Below are 21,659 nucleotides of genomic sequence, written 5' to 3'. Positions count from 1 at the left end.
TAGCTAATGGGGCCTCCCGCTGCTGCCGCACTGCCAGAGCACGATTTCTGTTCTCATCCTGAAGCAAAGTTCTTAACCCAAGGTACTATTTCTGGGTTAGCGGAGTTTGTAACCTGAAGCGTATGTAACCCGAGGTACCACTGTATATTTTTAACTGCCGCTATATCTGTATTATCTCTGTTATACCCAATTGCAATTCAATGTATTCCTGTTGTGTTTTATGATTTTCCTGATATTGTAAGTGAGACGGAACTGGTCTGTGACCGTAATAAGAAAATTCAAATTCACCGGCATTTGCAGGTTCCCTAATGGAACCACAATAGGAGTGGGTGCTAGAACCTTAGTCCTTGTAAATGAAGACTGAGACTCTCCTGCTTTCTTCAGTAATAACAGACTTGGTTCCACATCTCTTGCACACAAAAAACTATTTTAACCTTCCCATTCTAGTTATCAGTCCTTTTGATCCTGACGCCAACATTGGGAAGCTGAAAGTGTCCATGGAAGCAGCTTCTGCCCTGAGAGCCATTTACTGGGCAGGCAAAAGGAAGAGCAGTGAGGAATGATAAGCTGAACGGGTGAAGATGACAGAAACTTAAGAGGATTCCATGACCGAAAAGATGCTTTGGGGCGTTTGACAGAAGACAAGGACGAAGCCAACGAATAAACTTTCCAAATACTTAAAAAAACATTTTTATTGATCAGTTTTTTCCCAAAGTCAAAAATACCGAGAGTGCTAACTGCTACGGGATGGAGGGGGTTGGGGAGAGAGGAATTTTGAAAAAGCCTTTCCCTGCCCTCCCATGGGTGGATTATTGACTCCCCCCCTTCCCCACCGGAGAGAAGGGAGGCAGAGGGCAGACAAAGCATTCAACCCCCTACCCCTTGTCCCTAAAACACTTGCTCACTGGAGACCAGACTCTGCAGCCAAGGAAACAGATAAATACAGACAGTGCCTGACGTTTTTGTCTTTTTTAAAAAAGAGAAGAGAAAGCAAGAACCCTTGTCATTCAATTGCGTTTCCCCTGGTCTCCCACCTGCTCAAAAACTCTTGCCCTCTTCTGTGTCACTGTTCCAAGGTGGGATTCCTCTACCACCCGGGGGGGGGGGTCTGCTTCAAAAACATGGAACGCAAGCACCCTTGCCCCAGCACAAAATGCCACAAAAAGTTGCACAGTTCATTTTGCTGAAGTACATGCTCTGGTTCTGGAGTAGATCTCAGGGCAACCTGCGCCTCCCTGCCCCCAATCCGTCCGAGAACAAAGACACCGAGAGTCGGGGAAGAGATGTAAGCGGGAATGGGGAGGCCAAGGTTAGGTGACAGAAAAGGGTAGGTGGGAACAGCAGATCACGGACACCAGATTCCTGAGCCTCCCCCCCCCCCTTTCCTCCTCGGCAGAGTTTGCGTTTGTGGTTGACGGAACCGCAGGGCCTGGCATTCTCTCGCAGCTGATTGGTCCGTACAAATGGTCAGAGAGAAAAAAGAGAGACGCAAGGAACAAAAGCAAAATACTCCCCAGAGAAACAGAAAAAAAGGGTGAGGGTGCGTGAGGGAAAGAGGGGAGAAGTTTGTGGGGAGGGGCTGGCTGGCCGCCCCTCGTGCCCTAAACGTTGGCTGCTGGATGAGGCCTTGAAAGCCCAAACCCCCTAAAGATTGGCAGGTGGGAAGGGCTTGTGGTTTACTTCCTCTTCTTCTTGGAGGGGCCTGAGCTTCGGCCGGGGCTGCGACTGTGGGAGCTGCGGTGGTGCCTCGAACTCTGGGACGATGATGATGGGACCTTCCTCTTCCGGCTGATGGTGCGGCTTCGCTCCTCTTCCTCCTCATATCGGCTCTCACGGTCAGCTGCAGAGAGATGCAAAGGACAGGACTCAGTGGTGGTGGGAAAAGAAGATACCTACATTCCTGTAGTCAACTCATGGCTATTTCTCACAGCTGGGCACATATATTATGAGATACATGCTGTGCGAGGCTAAGCACCTTTGCTAATTTATTGAATCTGTATGCCGCGCTTCATCCAAAGATCACAACTTATTAAAAAAATCACAAAATGCACAGTATAAACAACAAACCAATAACCCCCACAACACATTGGATGTCAATCAGCCAAAGTCATGGTTAAAGAGGAACGTTTTCACCAGGCACCTAAATGTATATAGCAAAGGTGCCAGGCGAATCTGTCGGGGAGAACATTCCACAAATGGGGAGCTGTTGCAGAAAAGGCCTGTTCTTGTGTTGCCATCCTCTGGACCCTTCATGAAGGAGGCGCATGAAGAAGGGCTTCAGGGGATGATTTTGGGGTCAGGGTCGGTTCATATGGAGAGAGGCAGTCCTAAAGTGTTTATAGGTCAAAACCAGCACTGTGAATTGGGCCCGGAAAATAACTGGCAGCCAGCGCAGTTGGACCTTTAGAGGATTACACCCTTACAGCCCTACTACAACTCCCATCAGCCCTGAACATTGGCCATTGTGGCTGTGGGAATCCAACACATCTAGAGAAGCACTGGCTTCCAATTCTTGATACAGCTCCCCAAAGTATTTTTTTAGAACTTAAGAATAGCCTTGCCGTATCAGGTCAAAGGCCCATTCCATATCAGCGTCCTGCTGTCGCAGTGGCCAGGCAGGTGCTGTCGAGAAGCCTGCATTCAGGTCCTGGGTGCAACAGCAGCCTCCCTTGTGGCGGATTCCCCACGAACTGGGGATATATCCTGCCTTTTTGTTTCTTCCTTTGTGGAACCAAAGGTGGCATACATATTCCTCTCAGGCAGGCAGCCATCCAGACGTTGGCCAGAACCAAGGAAGCAGCCCTCATGCGCCTCCAGGTCCTACCCTGGGACCCATTGTTGCTCCTGCGAACGGCCTTACAAACGCTCAAAGCAGCGAGCCCAGAAGCCGCCCGCCTCTGCACCAAGTTGGGCTGAGCAACGGTTCTCTCACCTTTCCGTGCTTCTTCCTCCAGCTCGTCCCAATCTTTCCCGCTCTCCTCCTCGCTGCCCATGGACTCCTTGGAGTAATCTGCTGAAAGTGGGAGAGGCTCAAAATTAGTTGCCATGCAACCAAGGAGGAAGTGGGGTGACGATGGAGACCCTGATAGAGGAGCAACCTGCAGTCCCCCAGGTTTTGCCGGGCTCTGTCTTTGATTTCAGGTTCTCCAGTGATAATAGGATGCAAACAGACCAAGTTAGCGTCACTTAGCTCCCACTTAAAGAGCAACAGGGACTTTGGGTACCAGGTCAGGCATGAGTGTTCGACTAACTTACAGTACAGCAGGATGCCTGTTTACTCAGATGTAAGACTCACTGGGATCAATGGGATTTGCTCTGTGTACCTGCGGTTAGGTTTGCAACCTTGGAACAGCTCCAGTTCTATGAGTTTCCAAAGACTTTGGGAGTTAGTGTGTGTTGGCACATGTTGCATAAGAGTCAAAGAACAGAGCTACTATTTCAAGACATTTCACAAGGGAAGGACTAAATAGCTCTCCCATGAGATTTCTTAAGCTGGATCCGCATTCGGTGCCCCTGTTTCAGCACATCACTGATCAAAATGTTTTCACACACTATGACACCCCGGGTCAACTTTCTGAGCAATAATGTGAAACTTTTGTTATGTTACAACACCATGAACAATGCAGGGAAAGGGAGGCAGGCAAGGCAGGGCACACACACAGTCCTCCATCAGTGACCAGCTCCCAAGGTTTTAAAAGGAAATGGTGATGTACTGCTTTTATAAAAATGAAGAAAGCAAAGATGAGTGACTTCCCTCGGAAAGGAAGGATGGCCCACACAATGTGGCTCAGGAGAAGTGGCTGTGCAGAAAAGGTTACTGGATATGGGTGCTTGAGCAGAACGTGTTTAAAGAGCAAGAGGAACAGTGAAATGTGCATCCACACACAGGTAGGGAGTGGTGGAGGAAGTGCTGGAGGAAAACAGCCCAGGAACATCCTGAGTACAGGGTGCTTGCTTGTGTGTGTGTGTGTGTGTGTGTGTGTGTGTACTGGGTGTGCTGAAAAACCAAGACCCAAGGGGAAGCGAGGGCAGCTCTCATTGGGCCTGTGGCTGGCTGTTTCCCCTCACCAGAGTCCTCTGCCTCAGAAGAATAGTCCTCATCGCTGTCCTCCTCCTCATCTTCATACTCTTCTTCAGAAGGGTTGAAGGTCTCGTCCTCGATCTCAGATTCCGACTCCCCGGCCTCAGCATCACTTCCCTGCAGGAGAAGGAAGAAGACTCTTAACTATGCTGCTGGAATTCCATGAGTTCCATTCCGCTAACAGAAAGTTTTGGATAGGAATATGAAGTCAAGTTTGTTGGTCCATCCAACTTAGCACTGTCCACCCTGACGGGCAGTGGGTCTCCCAGTATCAGAGGTGTTTCAGCCCTACCTGGAAATTCCAGAGATCAAAACAGGGACCTTCCGTCTGCAGAGCAGATGTTATACCATGTAGTTACGGTCCTTCCTCTGCATTATGGCTGCTTTTGTTTTTTTGTGGGGATGCAAAAGTTGGGCTAATGCAGGATTCTTTATCCTGACACTCGTTTCCTGTTGCACCAGCTTCTGAGCAGGAATTTCCAAAAATCCCCAACTCCTGTACAAACCCATTCAGCCTTTCGAGAAAAGGTAACAACCTAACAGCTAAAGATGAGGTCTTGTTCCCTGTTTTCCGGCTGCCCCTTTACACGCCTGCTCAACATACCTCTCCTTCGGGCTCGAGGAATGACCAGCCCCCTTGCTCAAAGAAGCCTTCTGGGTCGTCCACAATAGTTTTCATGATTTTGGTCCAGTTAAGGGATTGTACTCCTTCTGTGTACTTAATGTCACAAGAGCTGATGTGGGTGGAGAAGGAGGGAAGAGATGAATGCACAGAGTCAGCAGAAAGGTGGGCTCACTTCCACCTTTCAAAATAGCACTAACTTGCTCCTGTAGCTACTAACTTGCTTCCAAAGCTAGTTCATATGAGGGTGGAGTAAATATTCTCCCATAGCTTTTCAATTATGGCAAGTGGGGAGGGGGGGAGAGGATAGCTGCAGTTCCATTCTGCATTGCTTGAAGAGGCAATGCAGTCTTCAAAGAGGACTTCTGACCCAACCACTTTTGCAGAGGTAAAAAATGGACATGTTCTAATCTGCAGCTGCTAGCACTATCTCTTTTGAGCCATTTTTTTTGGGGGGGGGTGATGAGACAGGAGGGAGCAGAAGGCAATTCTGAGGGGCCTTCCAGCAATAACTTAACAGAGGGATGCTGCCAGCAGCTGCCTGCAGGGTGATCCAAGAGCATTCCCAACCCCTAACCCTACCCCCCGGGCCACTCACTTGAGCCACTCCTTGATGGGGTCGAGTGAAGCCACAGGAATGGCGTTGATCATTGTGACCTTTTTGCTGTAGTCTTTGTAGACGATGACCATGTCAAAGTTCTTCAGGTGGAACTGCACACGCTCAAAATGGATCAGCTCCACCTCATCCAGTGTCACCACAAATGGAGGCTGGAGGCAAAAAAGAGAGGAAGTATTAGCTGTCTAAAATCTCCAAATAATTCAGAGTGGCAGAAGTGGGCTGGGGTGAGGCAGCTCCATCCACAAGCACCTTAAATTTCTGTTCTTGAACCTCCAGTGCTGTTCTGATCCCAACAGACCGTGAAGAACAGTAAGCAAATATCACTACAGTGGTACCTCTGGATATGAATTTAATTCGGGGTCCGTTCTTACCCTGAAACATTCACATCCAGAGGTGCCTGCTTTGCGCATGTGCGTGCAGCGGAAACCTTTCCGTTACTTCCGGGTTTGCCACGTGCGTAGCCCGAAGGATACGTATCCAGAGGTGTGTGCAGCTAGAGGTACCACTGCACTGAGAGCACAAAATAATGTCTGCGTAAAAGAGGGATCTCCTTGCCGGGCTTTTGTTAGTAGGCCAACATACCCTCCAACGAAGACCAATTTTAAGGCTCATGGTTTCTTCATAAGTTTATTACATTTATATATTGCTTCCCACTATGAAAAGCCCCAAAGTGACTTACAACCAAAGTTAAAATGATAAAGATATCTAAGCCTGTTTTTAAAAAGTCAGAATACAAACACCCAGTCATGGGTACTATCCAAATGCCTAGACAACAAAAATGAAAAACAACTAAGCTTGAAACAATTTTGATTTCCTAGATCCGTTTCAGTCTCATGCAAGAGGGTCAAAATCATGCCAATTTCTGATAATTAAGAGTTTTCATTTTAAAAGGTCTCTGTGGTCGAGAGAAAGCTGAGGATATTCCTCCAAGAGGTGTTCAACTTGTGCTCTCCCCAGTCAAACACAAGCTCACACTCACCCACTCAGTGCAATTCACCAGGGCGCTGCTGGTTGGCTGGAGCAGGCAGGTGCTTCTGTAGGGGGCGCCGTTGAACCTGCCGTGACAAATTGGGGATTGGGGGAGAGAGAAGAAGAAGAGTGTGAAGCAGCTAGTGCAGGAGAAACAGCCAATTATCTCAACGTTTACAACCAAACCGCCCGTTCAAGTAAGGCCTTGAGTGTCTGCGAAGTCAGAATATAATGAGGGCGTGGAGTTCCTCGGGAAAAAATATGCCCCCAGCAGCTTCTGCTGCATGATTTAGAAGTTAGGAAATTTCACAAATGTGGTGCATTTCCTCCCCGCCACCACTAGTTCCTACTACTAGTCAAATGGTGCTTTCCTGGTTCCCTGAGGCAAAAGGTAGGGTGGAAATAGACTGTGTGTATGCATGCACTCTATAGTCCATTTACGTAAGCTGGATATTCCAATGGCACCACAATTCCTTGCCCCCTGTGTATTTTCTCCTTGTGTAATTCGTCCCCTGATCCCCAGCCATCCCCTCTCCTACTCAGAAGAATCCTGGAAGTTCAGCTCAAACTATACGTGCCCTGCAAAACAGAAGTTGCCCTGTCACAGGGGTCCTTACCCCAGCTCCCGGAAGGGCACCTCAAATTCCAGTTCCTCCTTGGTCAGAGACTCCACCTTCTCAATGAAATTCTTGAATGCCGTTTTCAGCTTGTGTCTCATCTCGCGCTCCATCTGTGCCAAACAGGATCAATCGGGATCGGCCACGCAGCCCAGAGTTAGCTCTGCCAGGATCTGATTTCTGCCCCTGCTCTCCCCTTCCCCCGGACAGGGCCACAAGCAGCCCCCTCTCTCACCTGCTCGGCGTAGAGGTCGTCGCGGTCGTGCATGTGCTGGTGCTTGCCCAGGTCGGTGGTGATTTCGCCCACCTCCGTATAAAACTGCACATCGGTGTGGCGCTTCTTGCCAAACATGATGGCGTTCTGGGGTGCAGGGGGAAAGAAGGGAGTTAAGCAGGGCCGGCACATTTGTGCGCACTACCAGCAAATAAGCAAAATGCTGTTGCTTGAGCCACATACGTTTTACACCAATTAAAAGCTAAGGCCAGCATAAGGGATGTTTGCACTTCTGGGGCAGTTATTTTACACACTTTATTATGCTTATACTGACTTGGGGGGAAGAATTTTGAAAACCAGAAAATTAAAGAATTGCAGAGTTGAAAGGGACCACAAAGGTCATCTAAGTCCAAACACCTGCAATGCCGGAGTTTTTTGTCCAACACAGGGCTTGAACCCACGACCCTGAGAGTCTCATGCTCTACCGACTGAGCTATGTCAGAAGCAGTCGCTCTTCTCTCTTCCTTCTTACACCCCCATCCCAAATATCAAAAGTTTTAATTAGCTATGACTTCATCAAAGCAAGCAACACCTACTACAAGCTTATTTCCAAGCTTCTTTTTACAAGGACACAGGTTTTCTGGGGGAAAGCAATTCTGCAGTGAATCCAAATTCTGGGAGCAAGGAAGGGGACCTGCACCTTTGCTTTGAGTAAGACACTGATGGGGGATGTTCCATTGGGGCCATAAAACAGCCTAGTATAATACCACCTCGTAAGTCCTCCTAACTTAAGCTGGATAGCAGGTAAAGGCAAAGGACCCCTGGACGGTTAAGTCCAGTCAAAGGCGACTATGGGGTTGCGGCGCTCATCTCACTTTCAGGCCAAGGGAGCCGGCCTTTGTCCACAGACAGCTTTCTGGGTCATGTGGCCAGCAGGACTAAACCGCTTCTGGCGCAACGGGACACCGTGACAGAAACCAGAGTGCACAGAAACGCTGTTTACCTCCCCGCTGCAGCAGTGCCTATTTATCTACTTGCAGTGGCGTGCTTTCGAACTGTTAGGTTGGCACGAGCTGGGACAGAGCAACAGGAGCTCACCCCGTTGCGGGGATTCGAACTGCCTACCTTCTGATCGGTGAGCCCAAGAGGCTCTGTGGTTTAGACCACAGCACCACCCGTGTCCCTTTCAAGCTGGATAGCTACCTTGAGGTGAAAGTGTAGAACGATGATCATCTCCCCATCGCAGGGCTGAAACACGGCATGCTTGATGTTGTTGTACAGAATGTCCACTTTGTCCCCACGCACCGAGGTGAAGCGGAAACCTGCAAAGAAGGCGTGTCAGAGAAGGAAGCTGCCTGCTCCCAGCTGATGGTTGAGCTGGAGTTGCTGGCACGGTGGGTGCTAGTTACTGCCCGCCCACCCCCAGCACAAGAGGAGGAGAAAGAAGCCGATGGGTAGAGCTGGAATGAACCTAGGTATGGGATCATTTATGAGAGTTTGGCCAAAATCCCTTACGAAAGAGGTCCTCTCAATGAACTCCTCCTGGCCTCAAGGGTATGAACACTTGTCTGCCTCCAAAAGGCAGTTCTAGGCATCCCACAGACTTCTGTACCATTTACGTGGGCCTCCAGAGACCCCTGCATCCTTTTCTGGGCGATGTTGGGGCGGATGTAAAGGTCCTTCAGCTTGGGATTGCTGCGGTTTAGGTTGATCACTAGAGAGTCTTGCTTGACAATTCCCTGGGGAAACAGAAAGCGAACAGCCATGTCAGGGTGGAATTCCCACATAGCTCCACCAACTCCACCCTCACCCTCCCAAGAGCCATCTCCCCAACCCAAGGGGTCCTTTCCGTTGCTGCAGTTTCTCAACAATTCTTCGGAAAGGTGTGCAAGGAAGTTCCTCTGGGCCTCACCTCCTTCTCCTTCTCCTCAGCCTCACGGGTTTTGTAGCGCTTCTGAACCTCCTTGATGATGCGGAAGGCGTTCTGGAGGTTGAGAGCTGGCACCATCTGCTCCCCAGGTGTTTTTATATTGGATGCCCGATATGTTCTGGGAGGGGGAAGAAAAGCAGAGTTGTGTGGCTACAACACGCGGGCCCAGTTCCTTTTGGATAGAGGGGGAGCTCTGAGAAGACTCACCCAGAACCTGCTACTGGAAGGGCAGAAAGAACGACGCGACTGAAAAATACAAAACTCTACTGAGGCCTTTTAGAAGCGGCTTAGGAGGCAGCCTTATACAGAATCAGACCACAGGCCCACCTAGCTCACTGACAAGCAGCTGTTTCAGACCCTACCTAGATATACCAGGACCGAGCATGGGACCTTGTGTAGGCAAATCAGGCGCTCTGACAGCTGAAATGCAACATGCTCATGAGGCAAAGCTAAAGGAAAAGGAAGGTCATTGACCTCCATTGCATGAATGGGATGAGCCACTGGGCATGCTCCCAAGACTCACAGCGATGAGTCTGCAGAGCAAGACGCACAGACACCAAATCTCAAGCCCCGCAAAAATGCAAGAGGTGACTCATAAAGAGGTGCGGGGCTCGCAGGGCAATGAGGCTTCTTGACTAGACCCTGCGGTTGGTGCAGACTATGCAAGAGCGACTCACATTTCTTTCACAAAGGTGGCTTCTGGGTTGGGGAAGATGTTGCCTTCGTTGCGACCCAAAGCACTGCCCGGGCAGTAGAAGTTGATTCTCAGGTAGGTGTAGTCGCCCTCCACTGACATACTGATGTTCTGTAAGGAAGGGGAGAGGGTTTAATTGTTTATTGATTTGAGAATCACCTTTCACATATATATACCCCCGTCATGCAAAGACCACTCCTGTCCCTGCCCCGAGCGCCTTTTCTACACACAAATCAGAGTTGTGACGACAACTTTGCGAAGAAGAGTGCCAGTGCATTTTCTTTGGGGAAGGTTCTGTTGGCTGCTAATCCCCATTTCAAAGCCATTCCGTCAGCCAACTCAACTGCTGAGCTGGCGACCGGCATTTATCCCAAGACACAGCAGGCATCGAGGCCCCCAGTTGCTGCAGCTGCCGGTACCTTGATGGTGGCAATGTGGAAAGGGGTGGCGATGCCAAAGACAGGCATGATGACCGTCTCGTACTTCTTGTCAATGTAGATCTTCATCTCCCGGATGTGAGGCTCCTTTGGCATCAGAGACGGGTTTTTGTAGGAGACGTTTGACTTACGAGCCCTGCAAGGGACCAGAAAGGTGAAGAAGCCTGACCCAAGCAGCGGGGGCTTCTAGGCAGCTACTCCTGACCTTGCCAGAAGGTAGCCACTTTACAAGCAACGGAAGCCCGCATCAGTTCTACTCACTTCTGGATCTGCTGCTCCCCCTTTTGTTCCGTCAGCCTCCTCCGGGCTTCTTCGTTTAGCTGGGCAGCCAGCTCCTTCTGGTGCGCCCGGCGCTTCTCCTCAGCTGTCAGTTCATTCTGGATCGGAGGAAGGGAGACAGCAAGTCTATTATTTGCCCACATACCATTTGCCAGACACCCCCCTCTTCAAGCTGAACACAGGCAGCTTCCCTCCTTGAGGCACACTGAAGACCTTTTCTCAGCCCTTGAATGCTTAACCCCACCCCCCACCCATCCACTCAAGCCTTCTATACCCGAGTTCTTTCTGGTAGCAGAGCTGCCCTGGAACCACGGCCAAGCAGTATTCCCTCCGTATCGTCTTCCTCCTCCTCCTCCTCTTCATCCTCTTTCTAGAATAAAAAAGCAGAACTTAAAAACTATACCCACATAAACACATACACTTGTTTTGCCTTCCTCAAGCTAGGCTTTCGTTCCCAAACTTAATCCACAATACCCTTGTTCATAAATTTCCTTCAAAATGTTTTATTTAGCAGTTAAAAACAAGAGGAAATTACAACACTGGACGCCTCTTTTTGTTCTAAATTGCCTACATGTTATTTTCATGCTCAAAACAAAACCACGTCCTCAACAATGAGGGTTAGAAGCTTAAGAGAACTTATCAGGACTTCAAAATACCAATAGGTAACAACTCTGCTCCTGCTCTCATCACAAGTTTTTCAAAAGTATCATGCTTTTTCCTGACCATACCACAGAGAAAAGCACACGTCAAGTGCCTAAGACTTGCCCCAGGACTTACCTTGAGCAAAATACTGACATTCTTGACCTTCTTCTTGACAGAAGTCAGGAGAGTAGCTGGACCATCCTGGAGGAGGAACAACAACAGTATCATCACAGACGATGTGAGCATAGAGCTCCCCGCCATCCTGGATGTTTAGGTGAGGGAGGTGTACTCAGGGGCTTAGAATCTAAATATTGGTCACCTGCAGATGGGGCGCAGAGTGCAAGGAGAAACAGAGCAAGTCAGCTGGAACACTGGGAATGAACAGGGGGCAAATGAGATGTGATGTTCCAAGCTATGTATGTCTGGTAGGACTCCATGGACTCTTTGTTTGTAGCTGAGGAAGGTGTGACCAGCCCCTATGCAACTTCCTTTCTCAGCTAAGTAAGAGTGCAGGGAACTGGGAAAGAGCAAAGTCTGGGAGAAGAATGAACAGAAAGGGGGTTGGGTGGGGTTGCTGATAATGCTCTCACAGTGCAGGCCTACTGAGAGCATTGAAGAGACAAAGCCTTCTTTTCAAAGGCAGAAACAGAACTGAATGTAGGAGGCGTCTTCTCCCTGGATGAGACATCACACTTTCTGAAGGTCTTGCTCCCTCTTGCCCACTGTGGTCTCTCCACCATGACTCACATTCTTCCCACCTCCCCATCCTTCTTTGTGCCCCTCGTACCTCTTCCACCAGCACCGTGTCCCCGATGAACAATGCGTACGTTTTCTCCTCCGGCTTCTTTCCTTCTTTGTTGGTGAGGTCTGAGAACCCTACGTTGAGGCTGAAAACCATTCCTGCATCAGACAGAACACAGCTTCAGAGGAGAGCGAGCCTCCGCAAATCTTTTCACGAGCAGAACTGAGCTACTCACTTCCAAAACGTAAATGAACTTTGGGTGGTATATATACGAATGAACTAATTAAGCAGGACATCCTTGCCACTGTGTTCCTGCTCTACAATCCTTTCTTTTTAAGTCGGGAGGAGGGACGTTCTCACCTTTTTTGAGCCGATACTGGTTTTTGCTATTGATCACGAGCGAACTCTCTCTGAACTCGATGCCCATGGCAAACCTGGGAAAGAAGAGCAGGGAAAACACTGAACCCTCCAACCAAACCACTCATGAGCCTGTAAACTGGCAGGAAGGATGCCTCTGTTCCAACGGAGAGCCTTTTTTTTTTACCCCAAGTTCTTGGTGATTTTGCTCAAGAGCTCTGGCTTTTGCTTCTTCACCATATCCATGACAGCAGCGTAGACCTCACACAGCTTTACACCTAGGATAAGCAGAGAGGGAGGAGGAAGTTAAGGAGGGAAAGAGCAAGCTGGGTCCTACTTGAAAAATAAATGCTTCAACAGGTTTTGCCCCCTGCCCTGCCCCAGCCTACTCCAACCATCACTCCCAAACAGTAAAAAGGTAAAGGACCCCTGGATGGTTAAGTCTAGTCAAAAGCAACTATGGGGTTGTGGCGCTCATCTCGCTTTCAGGGCAAGGGAGCCAGTGTTTGTCCACAGACAGCTTTTGGTTCATGTGGCCAGCATGACTAAACCATGGCACAATGGAACACAGTGATGGAAACCAGAGCACATGGAAACACCGTTTACTTTTACCTTCCCGCTGCAGCGGTACCTGTTTATCTACTTGCACTGACATGCTTTCAAACTGACATGCACAAGCTGGGACAGAGCAACAGGAGCTCACTCCTTCTCGGGGATTCGAAGCACCGACCTTCTTATCGGCAAGCCCAAGAGGCTCAGTGGTTTAGACCACAGTGCCACCCGCATCCCTTCACGCCCAAGCACCCCATTTCTGCCACTCACCATGCCGCAGTTCTTTGAGCATCTCCTCCTGCAACTGCAGCAGGAAGGTGTAGTTGTCCTGGGTGTCCTGGGGCGGGTCAACCATGAGCGTGCGTACCAGGTTGGAGCAGTAGGATTTGTAGCGGATGCCCATGGCACAAGTGACGGTACCAAAATGCATGTAGCCCTTCTCACTGGGGACAAAGAGCAGATAGCTATATGGAGAGGCCAACTGGCAAGCCACACACAGGCAGCTTCAAACACAAACAACTGGCACTCCCATGCAGAACTTTTGCCTCCAACAAATCTCATCCTTTATTTAATTAGGAAAAAAGATCCACATATGCTGCTCTGAGCTTCCTGGAGGATGATGGGATAAAAATGTACTGAAAGAGATATAGAAGAGTGGCAAACTGGAATCTATTAAGTTTCAGCATTCTCCACTGTCTTGTTTCTTAATATATATTATCATAAAAATGCCAAAGGGAAGGAGGCTGCATGACCAGAGGTTTTAGGATACAATCCTAAGTAAGCTGCATTTGAATGGAAACCAGTACAATAAAATCAAACCATTGCTAACCAATTAAGAGTGCCCGCTCATTCAGGAAGTGCATGAATTACAAACCGGGAAACGTTTTTCCTTGGCGATCTGAAAACAGTTTGCACTACCCCCATGGAGATTTGCCTACCTGACAACGCTAAACTTGAGGTTGTAATTTCCTCCACTCTGGATAATGGGAGGGTAGCACATTTCCACAGTGGAGGGATCAGCTCCGGACAGGTATTTTTTCTCCTCGATGGCCTTCTCTACAGACTCTGCCAACTTGCTGTGCCGCACTTTCTGCCGGAGGACAGAGAGGATTCAGAGGTCAGTAGAGACTCGAGGATTTTTTTTGGGGGGGGGTAGGGGCTCAAGTGCCTAAAGGAGAATTATAATCCCAGAGGGTTGACACACATACACAGCCATCGCAAGACCAACACACCAGTTTCTCCAATTTTTTTGCTGAAGAGGGGCATGCGCCTAGGGCACTACAGCAATGTGGTTTCTGCAGCAGACTTCTCTTCTCTGACTCTTAAAGATGTATTTCCACTGATCGTTAAGACAAAAAGAGAGCATGCAATACACAGCCTGTATACCTCAACCCTCTCTCTTCTCTCAAGGCAGCATTGCTATCCTAGCAATGAGTCCCATCTTAAATGGACCAGGAGAGACAGGGAGAATGTGTTGGTGTCAAACTGCCCAGTATGCAGCAGGGGAAAGCAGCAAATAGGCCTGGTAGCCAGAGGCCAAACTGCTTGTGAAAATCCACTGATCCAAGAGAGAAAATGGGCCAAAGTCAGACATGGTAGCCCCTCATTCGTTATTGGACTACAACTTCCATCACCCCTGACCATGCTGGCTGGGAATGGTGGGAACTGAGGAGTTCACAATCTCTGGATGGCCACAGGTTTCGCATCCCCAGCCTAGGTAAAATAGCCCACCTGCCCCACTTTACTCAAGGCCTATATGTAATGCCAGCCTAGACAGCATTCTCCTTACACCCAAGCTAAGATTTCAAACTCACGGACAGGCTCCTTCCTCACCTCATCAGCATCTACTATCTCCATGACACGCTCCTTCAAGAACTTGGTGAAGACCTCTGAAGTGATGGCGGCTGCTTTGCGCATCAGGGCGAGCTCCCCATCCTCTTTGACGGCAATTGTGTAGGCCACCACCGCACTGATGTCCACCTGCACCAGGGTCAGAGGAGGATCAGCAAGAGCAGAATTCAACCCACCTTTCTAAACCCACACGTCGGAGCTGGTGCTCCTCACCTTCTCAAAGCCTTCCTTGCTGAGAGCATCATTCCAGCTGTTCATGAAGTCCCCGGGGAACTTGTCCTTGCTAAAGATCCCAATGCGTTTGCCGTTCTTGCTGCCCTTTAGGGCTTCTATCATCTTGTCAAAGTTCCCCTTGTTGCTTTCATTCTGGAGTTGGGAGAACAAAGAGGAAACAGGGTAGTGTTAGCATTTTCTACACGTTTCAGCCCCAAAGCTCTCTCCTTCCATATTACCTGCAACGCTGGACAGGGCTAAATAGAGGCCCACTCACCTTTTCCCGCACAAGCAATGTGATAGCCGGCACCCCGTTGGTGCTTTCGTTGCTCTTGCTGTTTGCAATCTGCTTGAGAAACTCCACTTTCTTCTTGCTGGCCATGAAGAGAATCTTGTCCTCGCAGAAAACCATGATCGTGTCGGTGAGTTCGTAGCCAAACAGCCATGTCTGCAAGGGAAAGGGGATTCCAAGAGGAGCAAAGATACTCTTTTCTTTTCTGCCTAATAATTACATCACTTTGAGGCAGGAGCACGCCTCACCCCCGCTCACCTGCAAGGCAGTGGACTTGGCATAGACAATCTCTTCATCTACTCCAACTGAGACCACAATAGCATCAATGGTGGCATATTCGTCTTCTCCTTTCTGCAAGAGAACAAAGCCTCATATAGTGCTGTGCATACGAATTTGTATTAAACCCAGCCCAAGTGAATTTCGCCTCTCAGCTGTTGTCACATGAGAAGGATCTGATCTCCTCCCAACAACAGTAGTAGATTACAATTCCTAAGAAGAAACAAGACAGAAAAATGGGAAACAGCTGACCATTGTCTTCTGACAATGGAGTAGTTTCTAGCTTTAGCACCTTGTTATTTCCCTAGATCCTTCCCCCAACAGTCACCAAACACCATTACTTCTTCAGCACAGCCTTTTCTACCCCCACAGCTACTCTGGGGAAAATGTCACCAGTAATTCTGCTTTTGTCATTTCATTAAGCATGTGAATCTCTTAAAGCAGCTACACCAAATAAACAGTATGCCTTATCACAGCAGAACACTTCCTGAAGGACTACCGCCTGAACTCGGAGAATGGTGCCTGCAACAAAGTATTGTAGTATTGAGTGCTGTCATTCAGGATTCCAGCCACTCTTGTCCCCTCCTTCTATCCCTGCCCCCACTTTTCGTACTTCTGAAAACCATTAGGGCTGCCCAAGCCAGCACAAACCTCAGACTTGTGTGTGGGTAGTTCTTTTTGGCCACATAAGCAAGAGCATGCACATCAGAAATGGGAGAACCAATGATAACTAAATATTGCATTATAACACAATGTTCCCTAACCTGTTGCTCTCCAGATGCTTAAGACAGCAACTCCAATCACCCTCAGTCATCATGCTCAATGGTCAAGGATAATGGGAGCCTAACCTCCAAACATCTGGAGGGAACCACGCTGAGAAGGGTTGTTATAAGGGGTAACACAATTTTCCTGTTTGGGTCCTGAATCTTCTTCTGGGAAAGGTAAGGAAATGCACCGTGAACCAAATTTCCTTGTCCCGGCACCAAAAGGAAAGCTTTCAACAGCTAGACACGCTGTCTCAAAAAGACATAGAGTATTATCAAATGTGGGAGAAATAGAAGAGATAGGACACAGCATCCAGGAGGGAGGTGAAGACAGGAAGTGAATGGAGAAGCTTGCTACTAGTATTTTTGGATCAACATCCCCGGGAACAATCTGCAATCTAAAGCTGGAATGTCCAACTACTCCCAGCTCATAAAAGAATTCCACGTCAACAGGCAAGCAGGAATAGTGCTCTATGTCAAGACTTTCTCCCTTAAGCTGGAAAGATTCCATCACTTTCTGTAATTTGGCATCATACCAAATTTGGCTAGTCTAGTCCAACAAACTATGCATAAGAGCTACATATAAAGAATTTTGTACAGCTGAAAGCCACATCCACTGTTTGATCTGCTGCTTATTGCCATTCCTCCAAAAGTTCCTGCTTTCTCCCCAAATGTATCCTATTATTATTCACTAACCCCTGCCTTGGTCCCAGTATTGATTATTGCTACCAACTTTTCTGAGTTGCCCGAATGGCAGGTTGGGAGGACAATCTTATATTTTGCTGTGCCTTTCTAGAACAGCCCTGACACCATACTGTTGTTACATTTGATATTATCCTATTGTTATATTATTCCTGTTACTATGAAATTGTTCTTGTGATGACTGATCTTGATGTGTATTGCTGTTCTCCTTGCTAAGCTACTTTGGGCACAATTTTTGGGAAAGACAGCATACAAATAGTGAGGATACTAGGAAATCTGGCTCATAAGTTTTGGCTACCTGTGTCCTACATGATAGCTTGCAAGGTGTTTCTCCTGTGAAGCTTCCAATCGCTATGACTGGGTTTCACCTGCTGCACAAGCAATTTATCCAAAACAGCCTAGAAGTGCTCTTCCGGGGGACTCTATAAATTGACCCACATGGACTCATTTATATGTCCTGGAAGCAACGAATCCTACTTTTCATTTTAGGATGGTGAGAGTGGTAAAATAACAGGAACTGGGGGATAGGAAGAAATTCAACACTGTTATCTTTGCAAGTTCTGTGTCCAAATGCAGCATCTGGTCACTCTTGCATTTTTGCCCAGAACAGCTGCAAGAGATTCTCCAACACTAGCTTGGTATCTTCTGCCAGTGTTACAAAAACGATTTGCAAGTTACATGCTGGTCACATGGAGCTAGACAATGCACACTGCTACCTCCTGCAACTAATGTATTTTCAATGGAGTCGCTTAATGCTGATTAGCGGCCCATTAACATGCACTGCCCAACCACACTCACAATCAGGATAGCAGAAGGCGATGAGCAAAACAACAGCTGCAATCTGCACGGTCATATACAAGGACACAATCACATGGTGAGTTAACAGGCAACACAGCAACAGAATGGCATATTGGAAAAGTAGCAAAACGTGTATAGTAAGCCCTCACATTATGCACAAGCACGGGGGTGGGGGGAGTTATGATCTGGAAATGCCACCTAAAGCCAAAATTGCACATAGTCAATATATATTTGGTGCAATGACAGATGGGATTGCCAGTTTTTTCTCCCTTTGGACAGCTGCCCCCTTTCTAACTTTTTTTTAATTTGGTTTGCCAAGCACGTAAATCTGAGTAAGATCATTGCACATTCAACTAAAGCCATACATTGGGATGGGGAAGTGGCAACCCTTCAGATGCTGTTGGACAACAACTGTCATCATCCTTGATTATTGGCCATACTAGTTGAGGCTGATCTAGGAACCAACATTTGGGTGGCTACAAGTTTCCATTCCTCCTGCTATACAGGATTATCAGTTACAATGGAAGCTGCTTTTACAATGCAGAGCAAGAAATCTTACATTATGTACAAACAAATTGGATATAGATAATTACTCGATATGTTAACATGACAGAGAGGGGAGACTGCAAAAGAAATGCAAAAATGTGACAACAGAGCAAAAGGAAGTGGAATTTTTTTTTTTTTTTTAAAGGGATTATGGCAACAGTGAGAGGATTATTAGTAAGACAGACACTACCTAGTGTCTCTAGGCAAATCACTCCCTCAGTTAAAGACAGCAGCCACATTAGGACAAAAGCAACGTTTCTAAGCACTGTGCTATTGTAAGGAGGAGACCAGAAATAGGTGAAAGGGAAGCCAAAATTAAATAATTATAATGCATGCCCCCACACACTTTCAACTGTTCAACTAAACATTTTACATGTATTACCTTATTTATATCACTACAAGCATCCTGCAAGGGAGATCATTGTTATTACCCGCTCCCCTACTTAGTCTCAGGACACTAAGAGAGAAAGCGGCTTCTTAAAGCAAACCCTACTGAGAGTTCAGAGCAGAAGCACAGCGTTACAACACCTGTACTGCCCTCAACCTTTTTTTTTTTAAATGCTTACATTCACTATCCCTGACCAAACCGGAGGTGGGAGGGGAGCCACTGGTGAGGGAATATTAAAGAGAAATGGCATTTGACAAACCGTAGAGAGGAAAGGAGGGAGGGGGACACACCATGAGATGCCAAGGAAGCGGGGCAAGGAAGGGAACGGAAATGCAAATATGTATTTTTAAGCTTTTTCTCGCTTTCCGCCCCCTTTCTTTACCGGGCACCTTGGAACTTTTGCAAAGGTGGAATACCGGCGCCTTTATTTATTTATTTAGCTTAAAAGCGCGTGCAAGATAGGAATCCATCCCTCCTGCTTCCTTGGCGTCCATGGGGCACAAGGGGAGGGTCCGGTCCCCCTTTCATCTCCCCCACCCCACCCGAGGTATGTGGTGGGTGGGGAGGGGGGTCCCTCAGTCGGCCCAGCCTCCAGCCCCCCTCGCTCTCTCCCTCCGCCCCACCCCCGCCGCCCTCACCTGCCAGTTGCTGTAGAGGCGCTTGACGCGGCGGTAGTAGGCCTCGCGGTCCAGACTCAGCGCCATGGAAGCGGCTCCTCCGCAAGCCCCGCCTCCTCTCGCGCCTCCTCGCACGCTCGCGCCCCGCCGCCGCGACCTCCCCGACCCCGGAAGTGAACGCTTCCCTCGGCCAACCCCCGCGGCCCCTTCCCTCCCGCGGCCCTTTGACCCACGACGCAACTTCCTGTTGTTGCTTATTTAGCGTATCGTTTAATGTTATTATTTATTTATTTTGTTTATTGTTTATTTATTAAAAAACAACAACAGAGGACGTCGTAAATAAAACCTGTGTGCTCATATCTAAATATGAGCAATATTGGTTTTACACCTAATAATATAGTTTTGTATTTTTTTAAAAAATATATATATCTATAAACTGTGTAACAGCAGCAATGTTGACCTAATTGCTCCGTCACAGGGTTTCCTCGCCGCTCCTCCCCCACACACTTTAAAGTGGGGCAGCCGCGCATGCGCCTCGCTTCAGCCCCGCCCCCCAGCCAACGTCGCGCGCCTCCCTCAAAGAAGCGCGCGAGCCTTTACGGCGTCACGTGAGCAGGGCCCGCCTGCCTCGACTCTGGCTGCGTTCTTCGCAGATTTCGCGCCCTTCGGCGCCAACCGAGCACGTGACCAAGGGAGCTGTTCGCTCCCTCCCTCCGCCCCTCTATCTTAGTAGCGGAGGTCGCGTGAGCCTTTCCCAAGCCCCGCCTACCTTGCTCCCCTCGATCCCTTAGAGATAAGAAATAAAGTGACACATCTGCTTGAACTTCCGAGGTCGATATGCCTTCCCCCAACCTCCCTTGCTACCTACAGATAGCAATGAATTGTTTTAGGATTTTGCTGTAGCTATGATTGGGACAGCAGCAACTTCCCTATCCAACCCCTCCACCCAAAACAAACAAACGCCAAAAGGCGGAAGCCAAGACGAGCTCCTACTCTTCCATAACTCGCCCCCCCCAGTATGATCCATTCATTATATTTTAAATAACAGTTTATAAATTCCATCAAGTTTCCCTACAAGCCAATGAAGCTGAAGGTTTCTCAAAAGCGACCGAATTCTGGACCTGGGGTCCTGTAGAGAAGCCGCTGCTAAAACTTAATTTTGCTGCAATCTTACGGGGTGTCACTTTTGGATAGAATAACCTGTAATATTAAAATTTAAAAGTGGACTGCACTGCAGGGTCTGTTGTCCGCTACTCTTTTGCAAGCCGAGAGGTAGGTAAGGCAAGAGTTATGCGGGCCATGGGTCTGACTCAGTATAAGTTCTGGGCTTCTTGGGTCCCGCAACTAAGACTACGGCGAAATTCGGAATTTGTCCACTGCTTCCTATAATAAGCGGCTACCATTTCCTCTCGCGGGGAGCTGCTTAAAAATGGCTTCTGTCATGTGAACCCGGAAGTTCCATATCCAGACAGCTAGATGGCTTGCTACATTCGTGGCTCTCTGATCAGCTTGACACAATCAAATCACCGCGCGGGCTTCAGGTCCCACCAGCTGGCCATTTGGCCGGAAGAGCGCATGCGCGGGAGCACAACGGCGCAGAGCGCTCAGCGTGCAAATAGTACACGACCAGTTAACCGCATTTGCTGTCCAGTTACGTCATCGTGGCCTTCATTGCACGGTTGCTCCTTTCCAAGTGTTGTACAGCGATTCCATACCTGCCAAGATTTCGCAGATGAAAATAGGGACATCCTTCTGTAATAATAATAATAATAATAATAATAATAATAATAATAATAATAATAATTTGATTATTTGTACTCTGCCCATCTGACGAGTTTGCCCCAGCCACTCCGAACAACTTCCAGAATTTACAAAAAGGCAATAAAACATTAAACAACTTCCCTATGCAGGGTTTTTTAGTTACTTATCTCCTTGGTTTGGGATCGGAGAACGCCATATCCTCCAACATTTATCCGATGAAAATAGGGATGCCCTGCCATGCCCTCCTGGGGACGCAGGTGGCACTGTGGGTTAAACCACAGAGCTTAGGACTTGCCAATCAGAAGGTCGGCGGTTCGAATCCCTGCAACGGGGTGAGCTCCGGTTGCTCGGTCCCTGCTCCTGCCAACCTAGCAGTTCAAAAGCACGTCAAAGTGCAAGTAGATAAATAGGTACCACTCCAGCGGAAAGGTAAACAGCGTTTCTGTGCACTGCTCTGGTTCGCCAGAAGCGGCTTAGTCATGCTGGCCACATGACCTGGAAGCTGTACGCCGGCTCCCTCGGCCAGTAAAGCAAGATGAGCGCCGCAACCCCAGAGTCGGCCACGACTGGAACTAATGGTTAGGGGTCCCTTTACCTTTACCTTTACCATGCCCTCCAGCATTTCTCTGATGAAAATGGGGATGTACCAAGGAAAAGTGGGACACTCCACGATCAAATCAGAAACTGGGATGTCTT

At 48.4% G+C, this 21,659-nt stretch overlaps 2 protein-coding genes across 4 annotated transcripts in view; one reads left to right on the top strand and one right to left on the bottom strand.

The window, feature by feature from the left end:
- The window catches only part of RPGRIP1 (RPGR interacting protein 1), a 66,780-nt gene extending 66,094 nt beyond the window's left edge, over positions 1-686 (top strand). For both annotated transcript variants that reach the window (XM_083471089.1, XM_083471090.1), the window contains one exon: positions 448-686. In XM_083471089.1, coding sequence (XP_083327215.1) covers positions 448-563 — 116 coding nt within the window. In that variant the 3' untranslated portion in view covers positions 564-686. The remainder of the gene's footprint in view (positions 1-447) is intronic.
- SUPT16H (SPT16 homolog, facilitates chromatin remodeling subunit) lies at positions 675-19,978 on the bottom strand. 2 transcript variants are annotated; one of them, XM_083471116.1, is made up of 26 exons: positions 19,224-19,978; positions 15,370-15,462; positions 15,097-15,267; positions 14,820-14,972; positions 14,589-14,735; positions 13,694-13,845; positions 13,026-13,198; positions 12,391-12,481; positions 12,207-12,280; positions 11,892-12,004; positions 11,240-11,305; positions 10,737-10,832; positions 10,445-10,560; positions 10,166-10,319; positions 9,730-9,857; positions 9,035-9,170; positions 8,735-8,861; positions 8,326-8,444; positions 7,144-7,269; positions 6,909-7,021; positions 6,302-6,377; positions 5,302-5,471; positions 4,686-4,815; positions 4,069-4,198; positions 2,933-3,013; positions 675-1,840 (listed from the first exon to the last, which is right to left on the bottom strand). In XM_083471116.1, exons 1-26 carry the CDS (start codon positions 19,287-19,289, stop codon positions 1,677-1,679), a joined length of 3,165 nt encoding a protein of 1,054 aa, XP_083327242.1. In that variant the 5' UTR covers positions 19,290-19,978; the 3' UTR covers positions 675-1,676. The 2 variants fall into 2 exon arrangements, with proteins under 2 accessions (XP_083327242.1, XP_083327243.1); XM_083471117.1 differs by having other exon boundaries at positions 2,933-3,010; positions 19,224-19,942.
- Between the last annotated feature and the right edge of the window lie 1,681 nt (positions 19,979-21,659).

The sequence above is a fragment of the Podarcis liolepis genome, assembly GCF_965112155.1.
Source record: "Podarcis liolepis genome assembly, chromosome: 13".
In the NCBI taxonomy this organism is placed as follows: domain Eukaryota; kingdom Metazoa; phylum Chordata; class Lepidosauria; order Squamata; family Lacertidae; genus Podarcis; species Podarcis liolepis.
The sequence above is the reverse complement of the archived record's forward strand: the minus strand, read 5'-3'. Positions and strand labels throughout refer to the sequence as shown.